General features: G+C 39.3%; 1 protein-coding gene across 6 annotated transcripts in view; it reads right to left on the reverse strand.

Annotated features, from left to right (window-relative positions):
* Positions 1 to 23,943, reverse strand: part of MEIS1 (Meis homeobox 1) — a 140,281-nt gene that overhangs the window by 5,143 nt on the left and 111,195 nt on the right. For 4 of the 6 annotated variants that reach the window (XR_014839695.1, XR_014839694.1, XM_005662507.4 and 1 more), the window contains 2 exons: positions 20,272 to 20,348; positions 178 to 236 (listed from right to left, as the gene is read on the reverse strand). Coding sequence is in view for 4 of the 6 variants with exons in the window: in XM_005662507.4 (XP_005662564.2) it covers positions 178 to 236; positions 20,272 to 20,348 (136 nt within the window). In the remaining 2 variants the exon portion in view is untranslated. Of the gene's footprint in view, positions 1 to 96; positions 237 to 20,271; positions 20,349 to 23,943 lie in introns of all 6 variants that reach the window. The other 2 variants (XM_021087437.2, XM_021087439.2) reach the window with 1 other exon arrangement.

Below are 23,943 nucleotides of genomic sequence, written 5' to 3' on the forward strand. Positions count from 1 at the left end.
TATGACAATGTTAAAATGGATTAGTGTTGTTATGAAACAAAACTGGTTTGATTTTAATTGCCAGGCACTCCCAGCACTCATTCCCAGTTTATTTACCAGGTATGGGACCTCCCGGTGAATGGCTTGAGGATGCTTTTCGCTTGTGTGACTTGAATACAGTCACTATAGGGGACTTGCCTGCTCGGTTGGACTGGTCTATCATGGGCTGCACTATTCTTCTCCGGGCATTAATAAACCTGTAACCAAGAAAGAGCAAATTGTCATTCCTTAAAAAACAAAAAGTGGCGAGGGAGGTGGAGGCAGAGGCGAAGATGGATCATGGTGAGAGAGTAAAACTGGGTCTTGGCAAAATGGTTCTCGCCATGGCTCTCCGTTCAGCTTCACATGCTGCAAAACCTGTAACCCCCGGTGACCTTTGAGTACCCAGGCTCGGGGTTTCCGAGTTGATTTATGTTTGCCTGTTTTACCACAGTTGGACACTTCCATTTCATCTTTTCATAAGGGAATTAGCAGAGTTTTCAGGAAACAATACTAGCCACCACTCTTTTCAATTGCAAGGGGGGAAATTTGGTGGAGAGAGAGAAAGATGTTCATAAGGGCATCTGTTACCTCTCCTAATTGGTGACATTTCAATCTTCTGTTCTCTGACTGCTTTTTTACAATTTTTATCAAAACCTTCCCTACCTCTTGCAAACCTAATTCTATTTTAATGCCCACTATTAAGATAATGAGCCAGGATGGCAGCACACCATCAAATGAAAAAATGTCTGGAGTTTATCACCACTAACTCACACTGCTGGGGACTTCAGAGAAATGCATTCCTTGTAGAGATTGCTTGGGGTGGCTTTGTGTGTGTGTGTATGTGTGTGCGTGTGCGCGTGCGTGCGTGCATATGCCCGTGCTCTTTCTGCAAAGTCTGAGGTCAAGGCGAGGTCATGGCTATACAGTAATTGAACTTAGAATCTTGCTTTCTCCAGTGAGTCCTGAACATGTATAATAAACATCTTACGACATTTAAGTCACTTAAGTGTCAGTAAGATTTTTCTTACAATTTTTGTAGCCCCTAAAAAGGTGGCTGGCCGCTGAAAATTTTAAAAAATGATTCACATAAGCTCTCCAAAGCCATGGTCATGAGATATCTAAGTCTTAAGATCTGCTGTACCCCGTAATACTAAGAATTACATATCAAATACAGAACCTGAACAGGACATACTAGATTCTGAAACAGTAAATAGCTCTTAGTTCTCAGTTCATATCTGAATATATCAAACACAAGTGGCACAGTGAAAAATACAATGAAAAGGTTAATACTGTACTGTTAATAATTAAAGGACCCACAATCCAGTATGAATTTTAGTTGATAAGTGTGCCCACTTCAGGAAGACAAATAGTTCCTAAAAACCAACCATTCAACGGGCAGGGATAGGTTTTTAAAATAAAAATGCATACTTCATGACATTTTAAGATTCCCTACATCCTATATCCTTATGTTCTTTTGGTACCTGAGACGTGATTAAAATAACCAACGAAACTGGAACCTCACTAAAAGAGACTAATTGGTGTTAACTCTTATCGGCTATATATTATATCAGTTCTTGTAAATGAAGTCCCTGAACTGGTAATAAAAATATTTAAGACACAGATCTACAACAAATTGTGTTGCAAATCAGGTTATCATTATCTTGTATAAACCATGAAAATTGGAATCATGTGAGCAGAAGGTTAGATTAATTCTCCATTCTCATTATAAGCCCAGGTGTAGCACAAACACCATGTGAAATAACCAATTAAAATGAAAAAAAATCTGCTTTTTCATTAGCTGCCTTCACTGCATGACCAATTAGAAAATTATTTAATATTAATAATATTCCACCTACACCAAAAGTAATTTTCATAGTAACTAACATAGGTAAGAGCAAAAACAGCTCTTCGTCATCTGTGGTTCTAATCATAATCTGCATTCTCTTAGAGGGTAGGAACGCTGATAACTTTTTTTTTAATCTTTTTAAAAACATAGCCCTTTATGGATATGATTTATAGTCTTTATCTAAAACTAGGAAGAGTGCTTTTTAACTGATGAGAAGCCAAGGCTCCGAGAAATTAAGTGACTTATTTGAGGTCACATGTTACGCAAGACATGTTAATAATTTGCTGAATGACACACAGCTGGCAAATGGTGGCAAACAACCCCACCTCCCTAATGTCTTGACCAGAGTATGGCCACTACTGTGCCACCCACCTAGAATATTCCAGACTAAATAGATACCTAAAAATGAGCTGGTTTTGAGAGAATCACCACAAGTAACACCCCTGCTATTGAGTCCAGGGATAAGCATGACGGAATATTTTGCAGATTGGGGATTCTGATGACTATGGTATAAAGGTATTTGGGGGTTCTGATGACAACATGGGTATAAAGACTGGGGTAAAAAAAAAAAGGCTATGCATAAGAAGGGTCAATAATTGGAGTTATCTATATTCCAAGGCTCACCTCTCTCAAACTCATATATTCAGATTTCCAAAGACCAGTTCATGGTAACCAATTCAGGTTTGAATCCTTGACTATTAAACACATGGAATCAGAAAAATTACACCTCAGCTTTGAAAAGGGCTTTGACCATCACCTGGCTTGGTCACTAACATTAATCCCTCCTTTGATCTCCCCGCCAGGGAGATGGGTAGCCTCTGCTGGACGGTTTCTTCTTCTTTTTTTTTTTTTTATCTCCTCCTACGTTATGTTATTAATGTCACAAATTACATTTTGTATCTATTTATATATTATAGTTATTTCTATGCTTTTGTCTTTTAAAGTTTATTCCAGAATTAAAAGTGATTTATGCATCACTATTACGGTACTACAGGATTCTGTATTATCTATATATTTGTATGTAGCAGGGAGCTTTACATTTTATATGTTTTTATGCTGTTATTAGCATCCATTCATTTTCCTCTTTTTTTTTTTTTTTGCTTTTTTTTCCTTTTTAGGGCACACTTGTGGTATATGGAAGTTCCCAGGCTAGGGGTTGAATCGGAGCTGCAGCTGCCAGCCAATACCACAGCCACAGCAACACAGGATCCAAGCCATGTCCGCAACTTAGACCACAGCTCACGGCAATGCTGGATCCTTAACCCAATGAGTGAGGCCAGGGCTTGAACCCACATCCTCATGGATACTAGTCGGGTTCATTACCACTGAGCCACAATGAGGGAACTCTAGCATCGATGCATTTCAACATGAAGGACTCCCTTTAGCATATGGCAAAGCAGGTCTACTGGTGAGGAACTCCCTCAGCTTGCTGGACGGTTTCTAATACAGCATCTGCCACCTTCCGGGAGAGCCTGTCTATGGGCAAGGTAACTGTTAGAAGGTTCTGCCTTACCCGACAGAAAATCCTTTCACCAGGACAACTTCTTGGGATAATTCAAGCAATTCTCATCTCACGTTTTCAGGATGGCCTTTCAAGCATTTAAATTATAGCCACCATGCCCCATAGGCTTCTCCCCTTTTCTTCCTAGGTAAAACATCCATGATTCTTAACAAGTTCCTTCTAGAATGTGAGTTCTAGAATTTCGAGTTCATTCACCTCTCAAGCCACTCTTCTCAAAGTGCTGAACTGGTCTGTGTGCCCCTGCAGGTCTTCAGCAGACAACTCATTTCAGTTAGTTACTCCAGGCCTGCTCTGATCCCCAGGTGGACAGCTAACGCCTCACCTCAGCATCTTAGCTAAGGGTCCACAGGTACTAGGTTCTCTTTGCTTCTCTCTGGGTGGTTGTGACCATTTGTTGTTTTGACAATACGAATGTAAACCACCTATAGGATATGTAGATATAAAGGCAGGAATCCTTTCATTAAAGAACATTTTAAAAACATTGAAAACCTAAGAACACCGATTCACATTGTCTGAATTGCTTTTTGACTGTACTAGTAGGTATACTTGGGACTTCTCTTTAGTGCAAACTTCAATGAAAAACAGTATTTGGGGAGTTCCCATTGTGGCTCAGTGGTTAAAAAACCTGACTAGTATCCATGAGGATTTGGGTTCCATCCCTGGCCTTGCCAAATGGGTTAAAGATCCGGCATTGCTGTGATCTGTGGCGTAAATTGCAGACGTGGCTTGGATCCCGCGTTGCTGTGGCTGTGATGTAGGCCAGTGGCTACAGCTTGGATTCAACCCCTAGCCTGGAAAATTCCATATGTTGCGGGTATAGCACTGAAAAGACAAAAGACAAAAAACAAAAAACAAAAAACAAACACTAGCATTTGTTTCAATATGATGGACATTATCACTATATATATGGCATGGTAAACTCTCAGCATGTGACTGAATTATAATTCCTGTACTTAGAAGAAACACATATTATTATCTCGGGCCATGGTAGACATCTTTATCTAAAAATAACAGAGTAAATAGCAAAATATTTTGTTTTTAAAAACAACATCATCTTTTCAGTTTTCAAAAGAACATTTGATTCTTTTTCGCGTATTTTATCATTATCCTAGACTCTCATATGTATTCTTTTTGGAATTAGTCACATGCAGCAAGGCCATGTATTTAGATGGCTTGGGGTGAATTTAGATACGAAAACATTTTCCTTCTGGGCCAAGTAATAAAATGACATTCTTGCTCCTCCCACTATAAGTCAAACAGAGGTCAGTTCCCCATCCCTGTATCTGTTTAAATAAACTGGTCCAGCTGTTTGTTTCTCAAATGCCCTCTGACCTTGTGTCTCATCCTCCCTTCTTTTGTGACAGAATGCTTTCGTTTCCATTGTGGAAGATTCTAAATTATCAAGAATTTTCTAAACACCGAACCAAAAAAAGACCTTTAGATTTTATGTAAACTTACATGAAAATATTCGCTTCTTAAAACACTGTCATTTCAAGAAGCATCAGTAAAATAGTTATTTTAAGTTCATATGTGTGTGCACATATATACTTATGTGAATATGCGTATATTATATATAATTTATAACATGTTTTGCATAATATATATATTATACATATATACATATTAGAGCTCTAATATAAGAAACAGTAGTTTTAGAAGAGAAATAAAAAAGAATGACAAAATTCCAATTTGAATGTATAATAAAAAAGTACTTTCTCCAATACTCATAAAATAAATTTAAGATGAAATATATCCATGAAATACACACAATCTTCGGAATTTTCCATATTGAAAAGGTCTTTTTAAAAAGCTTGTTGGTTTAAGGATATAAGAGAAAACTTTTACAACTTCATAAATGATGTACAAACATAACAGCCCTTAAAGCTCAGATGTATAATATCAAGAATACACGACAACAGGACAGTTTTTCTTATTAAAATAGTTTCACGTCTTGGTTTCATAGGATGTAGCTCAAGTCTGCCATAGATGGGGCACTTTAAAACGTAATCCCTTTAGTTAAGTATCCTTTAATATGAGAAACATCCTGCTTGCATCTCCACATTTCACTCTAAACACCAAGGTATATGTTTTTTAAAATCCTGTTTTGCTTTGAAAACAATCTTCTTTTGTGAAGCACTTTTAAAGAACTGGACACCCTATAAGTGGAAGAAAACTGAATTAGAGAAAGAATTCTTAAATTTCCTTTTTTTCACAGAATCATGGATTAGAATGTCTTCCTGTGACCAAACTGCCTCCTTTCTCAAAACAAGAAGTTTTACAAAGGAAAGGCAGATAATGGATTGGCTTTAGAGCTTTATTCCATGTCAAAATAAACAGAGATGTATTTCTTTTTACCTAGTTATTTGTTTAGGACTCTAGCCTTATTAAGGCAGACTAATAAGGTTAAAAGGCAAGCAAAATCTTCAAATATCTGGGATATGGGGTGATCTAAAAACTGAATTTTATCATTTGCATTTTAAAGTAGGAATCAGGTAAGGAGAATAGGAGATGAATCCTGAGGCTAAAAAGGAATATAGGAAGTTTTGTCCTTTATTTCCTTTCCTTTGCCCCTAGATGTTTATTTATTACTAGACCTTTTTTTTTTTTTTTTTTTTTTTTCTTTTTCATTCTGCTAATTCCACCTATCTCCTTTCATTCTCAGTCTTTGGATACCTGAATAGTTTTTCTGAGCAAGATCTGGTAGAACAGCTTTCTAAAGCTGACCTTTGTCCTTTCGTTTATCCTCTACTCCTTGCCCTGGTTCTTTCCCACAAACCTGGATTGTTACATTTAGCTTCCCCTAGCAGATGCAAACTATTATGTACAGAATGGCTAAACAACAAGGTCCTACTATATAGTACAGGGAACTATGTTCAATAACCTGTAAAAAACCATCATGGAAAAGAATGTGAAAAAGAATATATGTAACTGAGTCCCCGCGGTACAACAGAAATTAACACAACATCGTAAATCAATTATACTTGAATGAAGTAAAAGAATAAAAAAATAAAACGGGAGTTCCCGTTGTGGTGCAATGGGTTAAGAATCCGACTGCAGTGGCTCTAGTCACTGCGGAGGTGTGGGTTCCAGCCCCCCGCCCGGCACAGTGGGTTAAAGGATCTGGTGTTGCTGCAGCTGTGGCTCAGATTCAATCACTAGCTTGGGGACTTCCATATGCCAAGAGTGTGGCCGTAAAAAAAAAAAAAAAAAAAAAAATTTTTAATAAAATCAAGTAAATCTAGTTTTCTCCTCAGAGAACCAGGAGGGATGGAGCGATCAGGGTGGGCATCACTTGGGACCAAACACCACGTATATCTGCCCAGTTCCACAGGCAACTTTCCTGCATGGCTTTGCCCTCATCCCATGCTCTTATGCTCTTGGATCTCTTTGCATGCTTCTCCACAGTACTGACAAAAATAAAGAAAAATTACCTGCTCACCTTCAGAAACAAAGTTTTTCGCCTTACGCAAGTCTATTCCTTGGTGTTTACCACCCTGCTTATCATTCACTGATGATCGTGCGGAGCCCATATTTTGCTACTTTAGCATGCCACAGCCACCTCGTGGGAACACATCAAATTAAATCAAAATAAAACTCTGACAGAATGCTGTCGTTTCTAAACAACGACGTGACTCTCAGTCACCTCATAGTACTTCTGGCCAAAGAGGTATAAGTGAAGAGTCCGCAGGACAGTGGTACCCGTTTAAGGATGGAGAAATGACATTTTACAATATCCTCCTTTGCCCAAGAGGCTAAAATGGCTATCAAAAAAAAGACTTCATTAAGTAATAGGATGTGTTAGTTAAAATGCCTTCTATACTTATACAGTCCATTAAAGAAAGTATAAATTGTAGTCCTCTTTGATTAATATTTAGGTATACTTAAGAATACTTACATACAAACTTAATTATAAAAATAAATACCATGCATTTTTAAGCATAAGTACTGGTGACTTCTGCGTGCACTATTCTTTATTTAAATATGAACAATGTGCAAATATAATAATTGAATATATCATTCATTTTATCTGGATTCATCCCTATAAATATGTTTTTAGAACTAGGTCTTGAGAAATATCTTCCAATATAAATTTAGTTTCACATCGGAGAGTAGTTGCTGAATTCCAGAATTTTGTTCTTTCTTGCCCCACGAATTTTCTTGATGTGGCATTTCTTTCAACTTTATCACAGTCATTTAAAGAAACATATATATACTTTTTTTTTTTTTGGTCTTTTTTGGCCACACCCACAGCATAAGGAGGTTCCCAGGATAGGGGTCGAATTAGAGCTGTAGCCACTGGCCTACACCACAGCCACAGCAAAGCTAGCCGAGGCTGCGATCTACACTGCAGCTCATGGTAATGCCGGATCCTTAACCCACTGAGCAAGGCCAGGGATCAAACCCACAACCTCATGGTTCCTAGTCAGATTCGTTAACCACTGTGCCATGATGGGAACTCCAATATATACTATTTTTTTAAGTCAGCATTTCCTAAAAACTTTAAGGCGTATTTTATGAACAAACCCTTCAGGGAATAAGTTCTAGCCATCTCCCACATACCGCTCTGTTCTTTTAAACAAAAAATCAACTTCAGAAGCTTTTGTTGGAATTCTCTATTTTAGATTTACATTTACTTATTGGATTTAACGATCCTTAACTGGCAGTCTTCAGGGTCCAAGCCATCTACACTCCTTTTCTTTGTGAAGTGAAATTTCACGAAACATGGTTTTAAGACGCTCAAGAAAGTTGACTCGGTCTCAAGTCAAACCTTATGAAATCATGATTTTGGCACTTTCTTCTAGTTTCTCAACCTCCTCCAGGATCCAACAGTTCCAGGGCTGCAATACATCATCTGTGTGTCTGAGAGTGGGGGAGGTGACTGAACTGGAGGGGAGAAGGGAGAGCGTGTTTTGTTCTCCATCCGCTTCTAGAAACACAATATTGGAATTTGCTCAAATCACAAGCCCACCCATCGGAGGTCTGAGAAGTTTTCCCTTCTCTAGAAGTGATAGGTGTATTTGTCAAACTACTCTAAAAAAACTGAAGTAAAGACAGTTGAGGAAGCTAATTACATATAAAATCTTCTTCAAAGCAACTAGTGAAAAAAATCAACTAATTAGTTGAAAATTACAATGCAAAACAAAACTCAAGTATCATTTTGGACTTTATGTGTTGAAATAACTTGCAAATACTTCATCACTTGGTTATATATTACACAAAGTTTTCCTTGAAAGCAAATTGTAAAATGATTTTTTTCCACTCTAAAGGAAGTAGACACTCAGCTTGCCAAATCCTTTCATCTGAACTAAATTCAAAGCAAGAGTGGTTCCCTTAGTGAGGGGGCGCTATTTTGTTTGCTACCTCCTAGGTGACTAAAGCCCTGGGCTTCAAATTCAGTGGAGTGAACTGCAGGGATGTATCACTAGACCTAACATAAGAAATACCCAATAGTTACACGTATCTTAAGTATCCATGGATAAGTATCCATCTAAAGCATACATAACAAAGTGGCATTTATAAAATAGTTACTTAAATGTGACAATTTGCCAAATTTGACTTTACACAACCTTATAAATATAAATATAAATATAAATGGTTTTGCTTAAAAGTATATGAAACTAAAGTGATTATTAGCACAATGTATCAGGAATAGGATAATCTAGTAAAATGTCCTTTATTAATGAAAAGATAAATTCGGTATAAATATGTCTTCAAAGAATAGACGTGTCGCTTTGATTTAAGCTGAACCACTTTTCATAAAAACTCTAATTTTCCCATATCACAAAAGTCAATAAACTTGAATCAAACTAAACACCCCTTAAACATTACAGAATAGATAGTTATTTAAAACACATCTTAATGTTCTGCCAATGTCCATTATAAATTAGGATAACCAGATAATTTATCCTCTACATGGGGACACTCTTGAGAGTAAAGAAACATTATTAATAATTATACTGGATGATAGGCATAAACCAATTTCCCAGGCAACTGGGGTGGGTGGAATACCCTACTGATCAGATATGCACTTTTTTTTTCCCAAATAGAATTTCCCCTCAATGATGGGAATTGCAAACTCTTTCAATTGAGGTGTACGACAAAATGTTTCAAATGAGGATAACAAAAGCAACAAAATGACTTCCTTTTGGAACCTGTCAAATCTTTCATAAACCCTTATGATTCTCTAAGGTACAATGGGGAACGTTTGGAGAATGTACACTTCACTTCTGAGTTGCCAACCTTTTCTTTGGATGCCATCACTCGATTTTTATAGTCAAACCCAAGCCAAGGGCAGGGAGAGTTAGAGTAGTGTCTAGTGTGCAGAGGATAAGAACTGGGTAAGAAAACTGCCACTCATTGGCTCAGAGGCCATAGGAGTATTTAGGTGCTAAAACTGTGATGACCTAATGAGTGCATGTTTATGGAAAGTTTGCTTTGCAAATTGCAAAACCTGAGACCGAGGTTTGGTGGGGATACTGTCCTTATGATTCTCAAAAATACCTAACGGTGCCAAAACTTACACACAAGTACTTAACAGCAGCCAAAGATGGAAACAACTTAAACATCCATTGATGGATGAATTAATAAAGAAAATGCGTCTATCCATACAATGAAACATCATTCAGCCATAAAGAGGAATGAAGTAGGACATGTGCTGCAACGTGAATGAAACTTTTGAAAACATAGCGCTAAGCAAAGGAAACTAGTCCCCAGAGACCCAGGTTATGTGATCATGTTTGTGAAATGCCCAGAATGTACAAATCTATAGAGGCAGAAAGTAGATTGGTGGTAGAGTGAGGAAAGGAAGTATGGGAGAGGAGCACAGGGTTTCTTTCCAAAGTGGTGAAAATGTTCCCAAAATGACTGTGGGGATGATTGTACAGCCCCGTGAAGACTCTTAAAACCACTGCATTGTACACTTTAAATGAGTGCATGGAGTGGTAGGTGAATTACAGAGTGGTAGATGAATTATATATCCCAATAAAGCTGTTAAAAATATATACATAATGGTGGAATGCAAAAGGCCTCCTCCTTGCCTCTAATTAGCTGTGCAACATCATAAGGCCCCAAGCCTCATCTCTCCAAGGAGGCATACTGTCCTCTCCAGGACCTGGGCTCCATCCTTCCTAGCAGTGTTTCTAAAATTTTAATCCATGCTCCCTTTTGAGAAACTTCAAAATCTCATATCCCTTGGTTATTTGCTATTTCAGAAAAGCATGACTGAAATCAAAAGCCAATTCTCCAGATTCTTTTTTTTTTTTTTTTTTTTTTTACTGTTACACCTGTGGCCTATGGTGGTTCCCAGGCTAGAAGCCAAATCAGAGTTGCAGCTGCCGGCCTATGCCACAGCCACAGCAATGCTGGATCTGAGCCACATCTGTGACCTGGCAATGCCAGATCCTTAGCCTACTGAGTGAGGCCAGGGGTTGAATCCGCATCCCCATGGAGACAACATCAGGACCTTATCCCACTGAGCCACAATGGAACTATTTTAGATACTTTTTTTATACTACATTCTCTCAGAATGATTCTGATCTCCTTCCCCAGCCCTCCACTCCCTCTCAGCCCCTCTCGGTCCCTTGGGAATCCCTGCTATAACCTATTGCACTTTCCCTTCTGTAAACAGTCCTGCCAGGTGACCAGCTGTCAGGGGTGAGACCTGACATCTTTGGACACATATTCTTTCCACTGGCTTTTCAACATCTCAGACTCCCTGCCCTTTTCCAAGTACGTATGAACTCTGACCCAAACGAGGGATCAAATAAAGTCAACCATAGCAGCTGTTCTAGTGATACAGGCCACCAAAACCCTCCAACAAGACAACAACCCCCAGAACTACTGGTTTACATTTAAATCAGCATCCTAGAGTAAAACATACTGGAAACTTAAAGACATATATTCTTTTTTGTTTGTTTGTCTTTTTTTTTTTCTTTTTTTTTTTTTTTTTGCCTTTTCTAGGGCCACACCTGCAGCATATGGAAGTTCCCAGGCTAGGGGTCTAATCGGAGCTGCAGCTGCCGGCCTACACCACAGCCACAGCAACGCCAGATCTGAGCCACATCCGCGACCTACACCACAGCTCATGGCAACACTGGATCCTTAACCCACTGAGTGAGGCCAGGAAACGAATCCGCAACCCATGGTTCCTAGTCGGATTCGTTAACCACTGAGCCACGACGGGAACTCCAAAGACATATATTCTTAATCATGGTGCATTTAATTCCATCCCTAGGCAACAGACTCTTCCTGAAAAATAATGACCTGATCAATATTAAACCAGATGTCTCCCATGGCAGGGATATGTTTTTGAGCTGTTACATTTAGAATCCAAGACCCTAATCCCCATGGGCCTGAAAGAGTTAATGTATTTGCAAAAGGAAGTACTGTTCCCCTACTTCAGTGATGGGATCTAATCTTGTGAGGCATTAGGCCCTTTAAGCACATTGGTTAAGGGAGTAAAATGAAAAGGGAGCTCTCAAGGATGGGAACAGATTATGGGTTGTTTTTTGTTGTTGTTGTTATTGTTCAGGTTTCGAGAACCTGATAGAGTTCATTATTTCCCATATTAATGGGTCAGGCTTAAACGCTTCACAAGAATGGAAATAAAATAAGGAGGAACATATCAAGGGCTCTGAGGGCATTGAACATGACAGCCCTGTAGTTGCCAAAGTTACAAACATCCCTGTTGTTGGCATGTTGTTGTTGTGATCTTTTAAAACTTTCTTTCCCCTTAAAAACTTAAAAAAAAGAAGCAAAACAAAACCCTAAGCCTCTACCCAAAGCTCCAGGCTTTCACACCTTGGAGCCACACAGAACCAAGACAACATTTGCCCCCAGAAACACTTCCTTCCCCAGTTCCTCTGGCTCCTCTCCATTTCTGACAAGTTTGTTTTATTTCACATTTGCCCGCATTTTTAAAAAAGATTTCAGGCTGACTCTTTAACCACTCAGAAATGCTGTTTGTTTTATGGAGGTGCAGCCTGGAGGAAGAAGATGATGATGTCAGTGCAGGGAGCGGGCGTGTGTGTGTGGGGGGGTCCTTCGTGGGCATAGCTCCGTGCCCCAGTGCTCAATGGTTAATCACCCAGCACCAGCCCCAGCAACTGTTGACACAAAATAGGTGGAGATCAGGTCTGTGCAAGCAGAAAATACCAGAAAGGCAAACTCTGTGTAAACACACTTAAGACAGATTTGACAAGAATAGACCTCAACCTGACTTGCTAGGAAACTCAAGCCTACAGCTTCACTGTTCCTCTCTGCCAGGGCTGTTTCCCCTGACAAAGTTTCCTTTGAGAAGCAAAAGTAACATTTTCAAAACTAAAATCGGGTTACAGAGGACAGCTGAGACATGGGTCCCCTTGATTCACACAGCATGAGCTTCGAATCTGCTCCTACATGCAGGATTTATGTAACATGATACAGTTCTTCCAGGTACACCTGGAGCAGAGCCAAATGAGAGAGAGAGAGAGACAGACAGAGAGAGAGAGGGAGGCAGGGAGAGCTAGTATGTGTGTACAACCACAATTCAAAAAGTTATTTCTCCGGACCTATAAAACGCATGCAAAGAAGCAAAGAGATAATGCTTAAACAGTCTTTTAATCTTATCTAACTGACACCTGACAACTCATTACTTATAGATTATTAATGCACCGACTAAAAAGTTTGTCATGTACAAAATTACTAGAGAAAAAGATTGAACGCCTGAGGAAAAAACAAATTTTGCTGTACCATGACTTCAGAAGTTCCAAGCCTATTATCTGTCATGCTCTTCATAGACTCAGAGCGCACTGCTAAAAACAGATGATTTATCTTTATTATGAATCCGAAAGTGACATTACACATGCTTTTCATGTCTTGCGATAATGTTTAATTTCATCTAGTTTTTATTTTATGGTGCTTGATTTGCTTATTTAAGATCAAGAAAAGTCACAACTTTTTAAATGAAGTGTCCTGTTTGTCTCTTTATCAAAGGACCTGTCATTGGTTTGGGGTTTTTGTTTTTTTTTTTTTTTTTTTTTTTCTTTCTTCACTTCTAATGTAAAACTGGGATCAAGATCAGTTTCAGAACATTCACTCTTCTTCCCTTCAGCTCATGTTTTTATACCATCTAGGATATTAGGGCTGGAATAGGCTTAGCTTCCCACTGATTCCTCAGTCCTTCCTGTCCATTTAGAGCAGAGGAAGCTGCTGCCCATGGAGATAAAGTGACTGATCAAGGACACATATCTAATTGGGAGGAGCTGGGACGACAAGAGGACATGTTTGGACTCCAAACCTTCTTTCCCCTCCCTGCACCTTCCCTCCCCATAGTGTGGTGTTGTGAGGCTTCAGGGCCATTGGTTCCTCGGCCACCAGCCTCCTCCCCCTTGACAGGGTGCCTCTCAGGCCTCATCGCCCACGCTCTCCTCAAGAGAGTCAGGTCCTGCCCTGCTGGCTGCGTGACACCTGTGGAGTTCTGCCCATTTCTCGGACCCTCCTCTTGTGCCAAGACACTGAAAACAATGAATCTGCTTAATGAGGACTTGCACCAAGTCCTGCTGACCTCCGCACCCCATTCAAAGTCACCCTACCAAGACCCCTTGAAAAGAATCACAGATATTGGGCACATGATGAAATCAGTCTCGCAACCCACTCAGCTCTGCGCCTCACTTGAACCCCAGCCCTAAGTGGTCCTCAAATACTTCCTCAGCTTGTCCTGACTCTCAGCTGCAGGCAACAGACGCATCTTGTCCTGAAAAGCTCAGCAACTCTTTCCGTATTGGCTGGAGGAGAAGCAGCAGTTACACAAAACAGTCTTTGGACTTTCAAACCCACCTTCCTGCATCCCACCCCTTCCTGTTTCTGCTCTCACCTAGACTCACGGTCCCTCTTTGGTGCCGGGGCGCAAGGGGCGGGGTTTTTCCATCCTGAGGTGGCGCAGTGGGCCAACACCTACCCCTTCCTGAGGAGTTTCCATCTTTCTCAGTATGAACCAGGAGATTTAACACAGTGGAGGAAATCTCTGAGCAAACTTAGGGAATAAAACTTACAACAAAGTATATTTCACAGACTGCAGAGTCATTTTCAAAGAGGATTGTTTGCTGGAAATTTTTTAAAATCTACAGACAAAAGCAGCATCTCTGTTGAACTCCTAAGACTCTCTGACATGACAATACCTGAAGGTTTCAAAATTCACAGCTCTTTTCCCTGCGAGCTATTTGCTCAGCTTTCCTAATAATACCCTGCCCGTCTGGCGTCTCGCCAGCTCTGTCTCAGGCAATATGCAAGCTAAACATTTTTTTTTTTTTTTTTACTGATTTCAATATTTTCTCATGAGCAACTAGACAGTATTTTATCTAGTGAGTATTACTGATTGCTATAATTTATGCCCAGCGTAAGCGCCTGTAAAGGTAATATTATTAGAATTGACACTCAAGGTGAAAAGCAAAGCAATTAACTGTGGCGTGGACAACAACAGCCCATTCTGAAATGTGCTGGGGAGTTGTTCTATTGATATTTCTCTTTCTTTTCCTTCTTCTTTTAAAAACACTGCACCTGTTACTCCATTGATCAATTAGGAAGTCTACCTTAAATACAAGTTACACTTAAATTCTCACAGGAAAAAGTAAACCACCAGCTTAATAAAATTACCTCTTGTGTGTGAAGTTGCTCCATCCCTAGGTCATTCCTAGGCAAGGAACATCACTCCATCCTGCACTTTCATTTCATAGTTGAACAAGCGACTCAGGACTGCTTGCTTGGTGCACTGTTTTTTTTGGTGGGTTTTTGTTGTTGTTGTTGTTGTTGTTGTTTTCACATCTGTTTTCCTTGCTTTTGTGTCATGCCTCTGTTTAGTTTTATTGACAAAGCAATCTGTGCCTAATGTTTAAACAACATCTGTAAAATGTATTATTAAATTATGTTGGAAGAAAAAGCAGAGCAATTCTATGAAACCCTATGACCCCCTATTGATTTTTAGATCTCAGAAGTTGAAAGGATAATTTGTGAATGTTTTAACATTTACATCTACACGGGTACCTATATTTATAGAATCTCTGATTGCCTATAAAAGTATTTGCTACATTATTACCATAACTCAGAAAGAAACTTGACCTTTAACAGTTGAATCTGTTTATTATAATAAGGGCGATCCTATTTTTTCAAAGATAAGTTTACATTTTTACCTGCCAGTGGCAAAAATCTCCAGGGATAATATACTCCCCCCCCCCCCACCGGTAATAAATGGGGAGTGATGCCTGAATGCTTTGCAGTTCTGAAGGCAATAAATGAAGTAACTAGGAAAATCTGGTATTTGTACTAAATCTGAGAACTGAAAGAGCTATGATGATGGGTCTGTAAAGTGTCACCTCGGAGGCTGGGTTATTCCCTGGATTTTTACGCGCCCTGTCGATGGAGAGTGATTTTTCTCTCCACATACACACTGTATTTCATATAAACTATGTGTTTTGCAGCAAAGACCTATGTCCCTTTCTCACAGAGGATAAAGGAGTAATCATTTTAACATTAGGCCTTCATGAGAAAGGGTTTAGATGAGAAGAGATAAACAAAGAAACTGTAACATTTATTCAATACACCCTAAGCTACAACTCTGTTGAGGCAAGATGTGTCTGAGGCATCCAGCAAATAAGATGCAGTCACTAGCACAAGTTTCCATCTCACGGACTTACCAAGTCTCCAACATGGCTGTGAAAACATACAAGGGAGTTTTTATTTGACCATTCTACATTCATATTTTCAATATAAAAAAATTACATTGGTGTATTCAGGAGAGAAAAGAACCCAGTATTGACTCTGTGTGTGTGTGTATGTGTGTGTGTGTGTGTGTGTTTTCTCCAACCTACCCAGTGAAGAGCTGCATAATCATCTAATCTTAAAATTTAAGATGTTTCTGCTTAAATGACTGAAACATTCAACATATTAGCAATAGTTTTTGGCACTGATAATCACAAAAGTACGTATCCCAACCACAACAACAACGAAAAAAGACAAAAAGCCCCCAATACTATTATTTCTCATTTTTGGATCAAGTCATATTTGGGAGGGAAGGAGCAAAGGAAAAAGGGTGCACACCTTTAGAACACATATTTCATTTCAAAAATTATTACACTTTAAATCAAACATTATTACACTTAAGTCAAAGGCTACCACGGCATACTGGATTAAAAAATTTAGGCAATTAGTTACAGAGGTTGATTTTTAAAAACATGCAGTTACCTCAAATACTTGGATAATTTAGGTAAAACATTTTTACCCAAATTATTGGCATAATTGTCTCAATTCTCAAAAAAATATATACATACAGGCGTAGACTTTTCCCACAATGTCTCATCTAATAAATGTCACATTTCATCCGAGATCCCAATGCCTACAAGTACTAATACCAACCATTCTAAGATTCCTCCTCTTGGTTTTAATTCTGACAAGTAGACAAATATAAGAGTTAAAAAACAGTTCTTTTTTTAAAATCCAGATTTCTTTTAATTAATCAAATCCGTCTTGTTCTTATATTCAGATTCTCCCTGCCCCACTTCTCCCGGGGAAATCCCATCTGATTTGTCCTTAGTCAGCCAAGGCGGGTAGTATACATTACTTATGTCAATTAGAGACGTGTACCATTAGTTCAGCAATATAATGAAAGAATCACTGCAATGCACCAAACTTTTCTCGTCTCATTCTCCTGTCAGAACCTAACTTCAAGCTGCATCGGCCAGGGTTTCTGTGACAAGCTAACAACTAGACATGAGTTTATATTTTTCCCTTACATATTGTATATTTCAATACATTATGTTGTTGCCAATAATTATGACTGATCTACACCCAACCTGCCCTTCAGCATTTTGTTAAACCCCTTCAACAGTGACTCATGGTGCATACAAAATGTACATGCGTGTTAACAAGTTTCAAAAATCCAAGAAGAAAGACACCTATTTTTAAATGCTGTGCCTAAATGAAGGGGAAATGCTAAAATAACTATGAAGTGGTTTTTGTGTTTTTTCTTTTTAAACTACTATTTCCAGAAGGAAGTAGCTTGGGCTTGATGCTCCCTACAGGAGAAATATTTATAGGCTTTCCAAAAAGCTTTGTGTAATTTCTGATTATGACAAAGTGAAATGAAGACCCCTTAGTGGTTGTGCTGCTTTTTTGTCTTCAAGCACATCATCCCTTGAGATTCTTTCACATCTTTGGTTTCAATACAGTACCGCCTGGGTTTCCCCATTTTTTGCACCATATTTCCTATGCAAAGCCCAAAGAAAAAGAAATCTATTATCAGCTCCTTAAAAGGAGAAGGTTTGGATAAAAATTAATATACCATTAAAAACTCAGATCAAACAAGGGAATGTCATTATTCACCAAACTCAAGAGAAACAATCTCTCTTATAACTTTGGGTTCCTGGAGGGGAATTCTCCACCACAGAGTTGTTATAGAGTTGAAACAGTTGCCAAATGCAAAGCAACGAAGTGCAAATGAAGGGCACTTCTAACTCCACACAGAAGCAGAGAGCATGTGCACCCTAGCCGGGGCCAGGTGAGAACAGAACTGGGTTTACATCCCCTATGATAAGTAAAAGTGATTTTCAGGTTATGCCCGTGCAGAATTGAGTATCTGTGTGAAGTTTAGGGTAAAGTCTGCATCTACGTTGAAAAATGATGGTCTGGTATGTATTACAACTTTTTAAAGTCCTATTTTTTCCCCCATCTTAATTGCAAGACGAGGGAGTCTAATTGTGATCACTGTGCACAGAATCTAGGAAAAGACAACTGCCTCCAGCTTGGTGGCACAGGAATGCCAGCCTGCCCCAGCAGCCACAGGAAATATCCCACAAGGTGGTCCACCTGAAGCAAGCAGCTTGTACTGGAACCCGTTCTCTGGTAACGGGTTTTGCTAACAACACTGCCAACTCTGAAGAGAGATGGCATGTGTGATAGAACATTGGAATGGCAGCTCATCGCCTTCCTTAATAAGAACTGGCCCAGCCACTCCTTGGCCCTCAAATGGGAACATTTCCCAGGGAAATTTGTACAGCCTCCATTGTATTCAAACTGCCTCCCACCAGTTTAACTCTACAAATATTTATGAATTTAGGTGCACACACAAAATTGCCAGCCTGCCCTGTAATATCGTCCAGAACAATTTGGAAGACCGAATTCAAGTACAGAGTATAAAGAGTCTTGAAAATTAAGATGCAGCTGCAAGTAAAAAGAGTCAAACAAAAAAGCCACAGCAGTCACACAACGCCTAGTAACGCACTCAGGTGTAACATGGCTTCCTTTGGTTCCTGATCCACTTGACGAAAAGAGCTGCAAAAACTGATCTCCCAAGGCTGCCGTAAGGTCATAGAAATTGATAACCCTTACAAGCAATGCTGATGTGAGTCTATCTGTGTCTTGAAGATAGTGCACTTTGTAAATGAATCCTCCAAAGGCAAATATATTGTAAGTAGCTTGTTATCTCTAAAATACTAAATTGAAGAATACATGGGATTATATTGACAGAAATTACATTTTCTGTAATGGGGTTTAATATATCTGAAATCTCTCCCAAAGGCTTCCAGACTCTCTAACAGAGAAGGGTCTGTTAATGTAGGTGCAATGGACATCAAGAACACATTTATTCACCAAAATAGATTAGCCCATGTAATCAGAGATTTTGTAATATTAATCTTTGACACTTATTGAACAGAAAGAAATACTTCTGTCTGCAAACTGGCATTCTCAGTTCTCCTCTTTCCCCAACCAGGCTTTGGGCCTTTTCTGGATTTTACTTCAAAGAGGATAAGGTTTCCCCATCATAAACACTAATCTAAAAATATTAGGACAATTAATTAGATACACTTCGTTTTAGAGGATATCGGATTTCGATAGCCTTCAAATATGACACTAGCTCTGGGTGATTGTATGAACCTGGCTTTCAGCACACTCACAAAGGGTAATAAATCTTACTTCCTCCAAGCCTCGTTGCCAACCCTGCCCTACAGTAAGTCAGAATACTGTTGGCTGGTACTTGGTACCTAATCTCAGCCTCCCCCCAAATCAGGAATTGATGCATTTCTTTAGAAATAGTATGGCATGGCCCGGAGATACATCAAGTTTTGAATAGCTTCGAAGTAGAAACATAAATTTTTTTTTCTCTTTTTAACACAGGGAGAGAAAAGAGGAGCCCATCCTGGAAGGCACGGCCCTAACAAATGCTCACTGAACTTACTTATTCCATGAATATAAAACCTGACCAGGGAGTTCCTGTTGTGGCTCAGCAATAATGAACCCCAATAATATCCATGAGGATGTGGGTTCAATCTCTGGCCTCACTCACTGGGTTAGGGATGTGGTGTTGCTATGAGCCGTGGTGTAGGTCACAGATGTGGCTCGGATCTTGCTTTGCTGTGGCTGTGGTGTAGGCTGGCAGCTGTGGCTCCAATTTGACCCCTAGCCTGGGAACCTCCATATGCCATGGGTGCAGCCCTAAAAAAAGACAAAAAATAAAAAAAAATAGAACCCAACTGATGAGTGATGATGGATTTTCCTACTTCATAGAAGAGAGAATGCGCCCTTTTTACTGATTATGCTAAAGGGCTTAAAAAAAAAGACATATAGACATTTACAGAGCCAGAGTGAGCAGGAATTAAAATTTCTACTGTGCCTTAAGTTTATCAATTTCTAAAGGAGGTAGAAAGCAATGCCATGTTTTCTTTTCTATGCCAGCAAGTGCTCTTGAACCCACCAGTCAATAGTGTGTTCTCACCTTTGCATCAACAAGCCACCAGGGAAAACTGGGTGTGTCTTCTTAATACAAAACATTAGCGTCTTCTTAATACAAAACATTAGCGGCAGGTTGCCAGAGGGGGAAGCAGATTGTGTGTAAACACAAAGCCAGATTACTTACCAATTGTTCACTTGAAGGATGGTGAGTCCTGTGTCTTGTGCCAACTGCTTTTTCTGTTCTTCAGAAGGATAAGGGTGCTGAAAGAGGACAAAAAAGATAGGTGTATGCACACACGCTTTGGACAGGACGTGTACATCACACGTCACGTGCACCACTAGGTGCAGGGGATTCACTAATAAACCCATATGCTCTGTAAAAACAAAAATGATGTGTACATCAGGCAGTATTTAGGCTATTTTGTCAATAACCTAAGTGTCTAGTGAGCTCTGTAATTAAAGGTAAGAATGCTGAGGTGTGTCACTCTTATTAATGGAATACTACATCATCTAATTAATGGCAGTAAAAGACAAGTCAATTACAAAGATTAGTGAAGTGTATAAATAGCTACTTAGGATACTTGCAGAACCTTGATACTGAGTTTATTCTTTAACAAGTTTATTTGTTGCAAACACACAAAGTTCAATAGGATCTTCACAGTATTTTATAGGATTAAAATAAGTCCCTTTTGACCATATAAAAGGGTATGACCTTGACACCATATTTTACTAGAACGATAGATTTCTCAAGCTGAACCAGTTGGGCCAACAACCTCAGCTCAGGTCCCAGAGTTAAGCGCCTTATTAGCATGACATTCTTCTTCTAAAATACCATGTTGCTGGATGCAAAGATCAAAATTAAAGTGGGTGTATTTTTTTAATACCACCATTCATCTTAGCTCCTCTGCGAAGCACAAACAAATGAAATTCTACCAAAGCTGGTTTCCCTGACTGAATGTCAACAGACACGGGGATTCTGAGCATAGGCCAGGATAAGGTCAAAGACCAGCACATTTTGCATGCAAAGAACAAGCTCCGTTATGTTCTTCAGGGGTTAGAGTGGATAAAAAAATCGGCAGGATAAGATAATAAAACAAAATCCATACTTTCCTAGAGGAATGTTTAGAATTCTACCAAGATTAGTTTGGGCACAGACGTTCTCTGTTTAATAATCAACTCTATCTCAATTTGACATATACGTTTCTAAAGGCTGGGAGAAGAGCTAAGAACACGGTTTCCGTCTATTAGAGACACTGGCGATTTTGAAACACTACATCCCCATTAATTCTCCCAAGATAAAAACCGTTGTGATAGTCAACCTTCTCCGTGCTTATGAATGGGAAAGGGCACCCCCAACTCTCCATTTAACTGTCTGTGCCACTGGAAACTAAATTCTGGTCTATTGAATGTTAATTAACATGGCTTTCAATCTTATTAATAATGTCTGATTAGATGCTAAGAAGGCTTGTTAATGACCACTTCAATGCTTTTATATGTAAGTTTAAGTATGTTCTATATCTATACACATGGGATTCGTTTGTGGAGAGCTGAGATGTAGCCATTTTTCCCATAAGCATTGTCTCTTGATTGTCACTTAATCAATAAATACACAATTAGAATAAGGCTTTGCTTTCATGGAATATCGTGCCTCTCTCTAAAGAGCTCCAAGTATATTACAGACAGAATGGTAATTAATCCCCATTACATCCCTTTGAGGGACATAAATGGAATCTATTGTCCCTCCTGTTTTACAGGTGAGGAAACTGGCTGGAGGAAGGCACGGTCGGCAGCAGCATGACTCAGGGATAGTTCCTGCTTCCTGTCCAGTGTCTAAGTCTTATCATGAAGGAAGGATGTGGCAAACGCCTTTCATAATATCCATTTCTGTCCCATCCCCTCAAAAACCTCCAGACAGCTCTCCCTGCCCTGCAAAGCCCACCACCATCAGGCCTGCCACCTCTCAGATGGCGTCCTCTTCTCTTCACCCCACCCCTCTGTCCAGCCCCGCTGTTCTTCCAACACACCACACTGGTCCCTACCACTCAGGCTCCTGCTCCAAATTCACTTTCAGGTCTCAGCTCAGATGCCAAGCCTGACCCATCCCACTCTCCCCCAGCCCACCTCCTCACTCTCACACCAGCTTTTTCCTTTTTTTCCCCTAATAGTGAGCATCACTCTGAAACACCCGCTCTGATTATTTGTTTCCTTGCTCATATGTCTCATCTCACTCATTTAGTAACTCTAAAACCCCAGCCTTTCTCATTCTCCATCCTCAAAGCCCAGACCAGCACATAAAGGAAAGCAGGAAATATCTATGGAATGAAGGGATGGCTCCGACTTGTCATGATGCACAGATAGTCTCCACTCAGATGCAACATCAAAATGTATAATAAAAATTTTTTTCAAAGCCCCAGGAAGTATAAAGAATCCAGTTCGAGATCCACAACACTAGTTTCCATACCTCACTCTGAAAAGTGATGTCTAAACATTCTTTTCAAATAAATAATTCATTCCTAGTAGAAACGAATCCAACTAGGAACCATGAGGTTGCAGGTTCGATCCCTGGCCTCGCTCAGTGGGTTAAGGATCTGGCGTTGTCATGAGTTGTGGTGTAGGTTACAGATGCAGTTCAGATCTGATGTTGGTGTGGCTGTGGTGTAAGGCTGGCTGTTGTAGCTACGACTAGACCTCTAGCCTGGGAACCTCCATATGCCATGGGTGTGGCCATAAAAAGCAAAAAAATTAAATTAAAATTAAGATAAATAAAACATGACTCCTGCTGCATAAAGGTTTGCCACACAATACACACCAAATGAATCTCTTATCCTCTGAATAGTGCATTAAGGTTTGATAGAGCAGTTCTATGTCTATACGAGTTGAAGAATTGCACACAGTTATATATGACCCTGTCAGACTGAATAAATTATGTTGCTACTCACTAACTATGAGACTTTGAACAAGGGACAATTTTTGCTCAGTTTTATCACCTGGAGATTACTCAGGCTAGCAATGTTTAAGGAATAAAAGCCTACTTTTCAAAATATACAAATTTTAGCATCTAGCTGTTGGCACTATTTGCCATGTACAGTTGTACACTGATGTACACTAGTCGTTTCCACTCCATAACATCTTCTGTAATATGACTTGCTTTTTTTTTTGTCATATGATTTTGCAGGTCCTCTGGAAATCTATCGCAGTGATGTTCAATAGAATTAATAAATATGTCAATGGTCCTTCTTCATTGCAGGTGGATGGCAACACCTTTTGCCCTGTCTTGTTAGTTGTGTCTAAATATTATAACCAGAACTGGATAAAAATTAATATTTATGCCATTTACCTTTAGTTACTTTGAAAATTGAGAACTGTCACAGTCATTTATTTGTGCTGTGTTTTCAAGAGTATCTTTGCATGCCTGTTTGTGAGCAAGCTTTACATCCATTCTTATAAAGCAAATGGCATTCACATGTTATTTATGCAAGTGGTGTCAGGAAAATTCTCTTTGGATCATTAAAATTAGCTGAATCATTACAGCTTCAAAGAGTTATCAATAGCCTGCAAATTTTCAGTGCAAATTTAGGTTGTTTCTTTACATCATGCAGTTTCTGATTTCATCGTTTAAATATCATAAAATGAGAAAGTTCTACTGTCTTTTTCCCCTCTGTCACTTTTCATGTGATCTGATTTTAAGTAATTGGAACAAACTGTGTCTAATTTCATGCAGCATAATTGCCAGGCAGCCTCAAGCTATGGAGACCCAGCACTCTGTCTCCATTAAACAATTTTCAGTTGTTCAGGATATATTTTTTTAATAGAAATGAATGAGCCTGGATGAAATGAAATATCACAGTAAACTGGT

Source organism: Sus scrofa, chromosome 3 (assembly GCF_054392235.1).
Source record: "Sus scrofa isolate SSC_HxYL_T2T_F1_AM1 chromosome 3, Sscrofa_HxYL_maternal_Yorkshire_Landrace_v2.0, whole genome shotgun sequence".
Lineage (NCBI taxonomy): Eukaryota > Metazoa > Chordata > Mammalia > Artiodactyla > Suidae > Sus > Sus scrofa.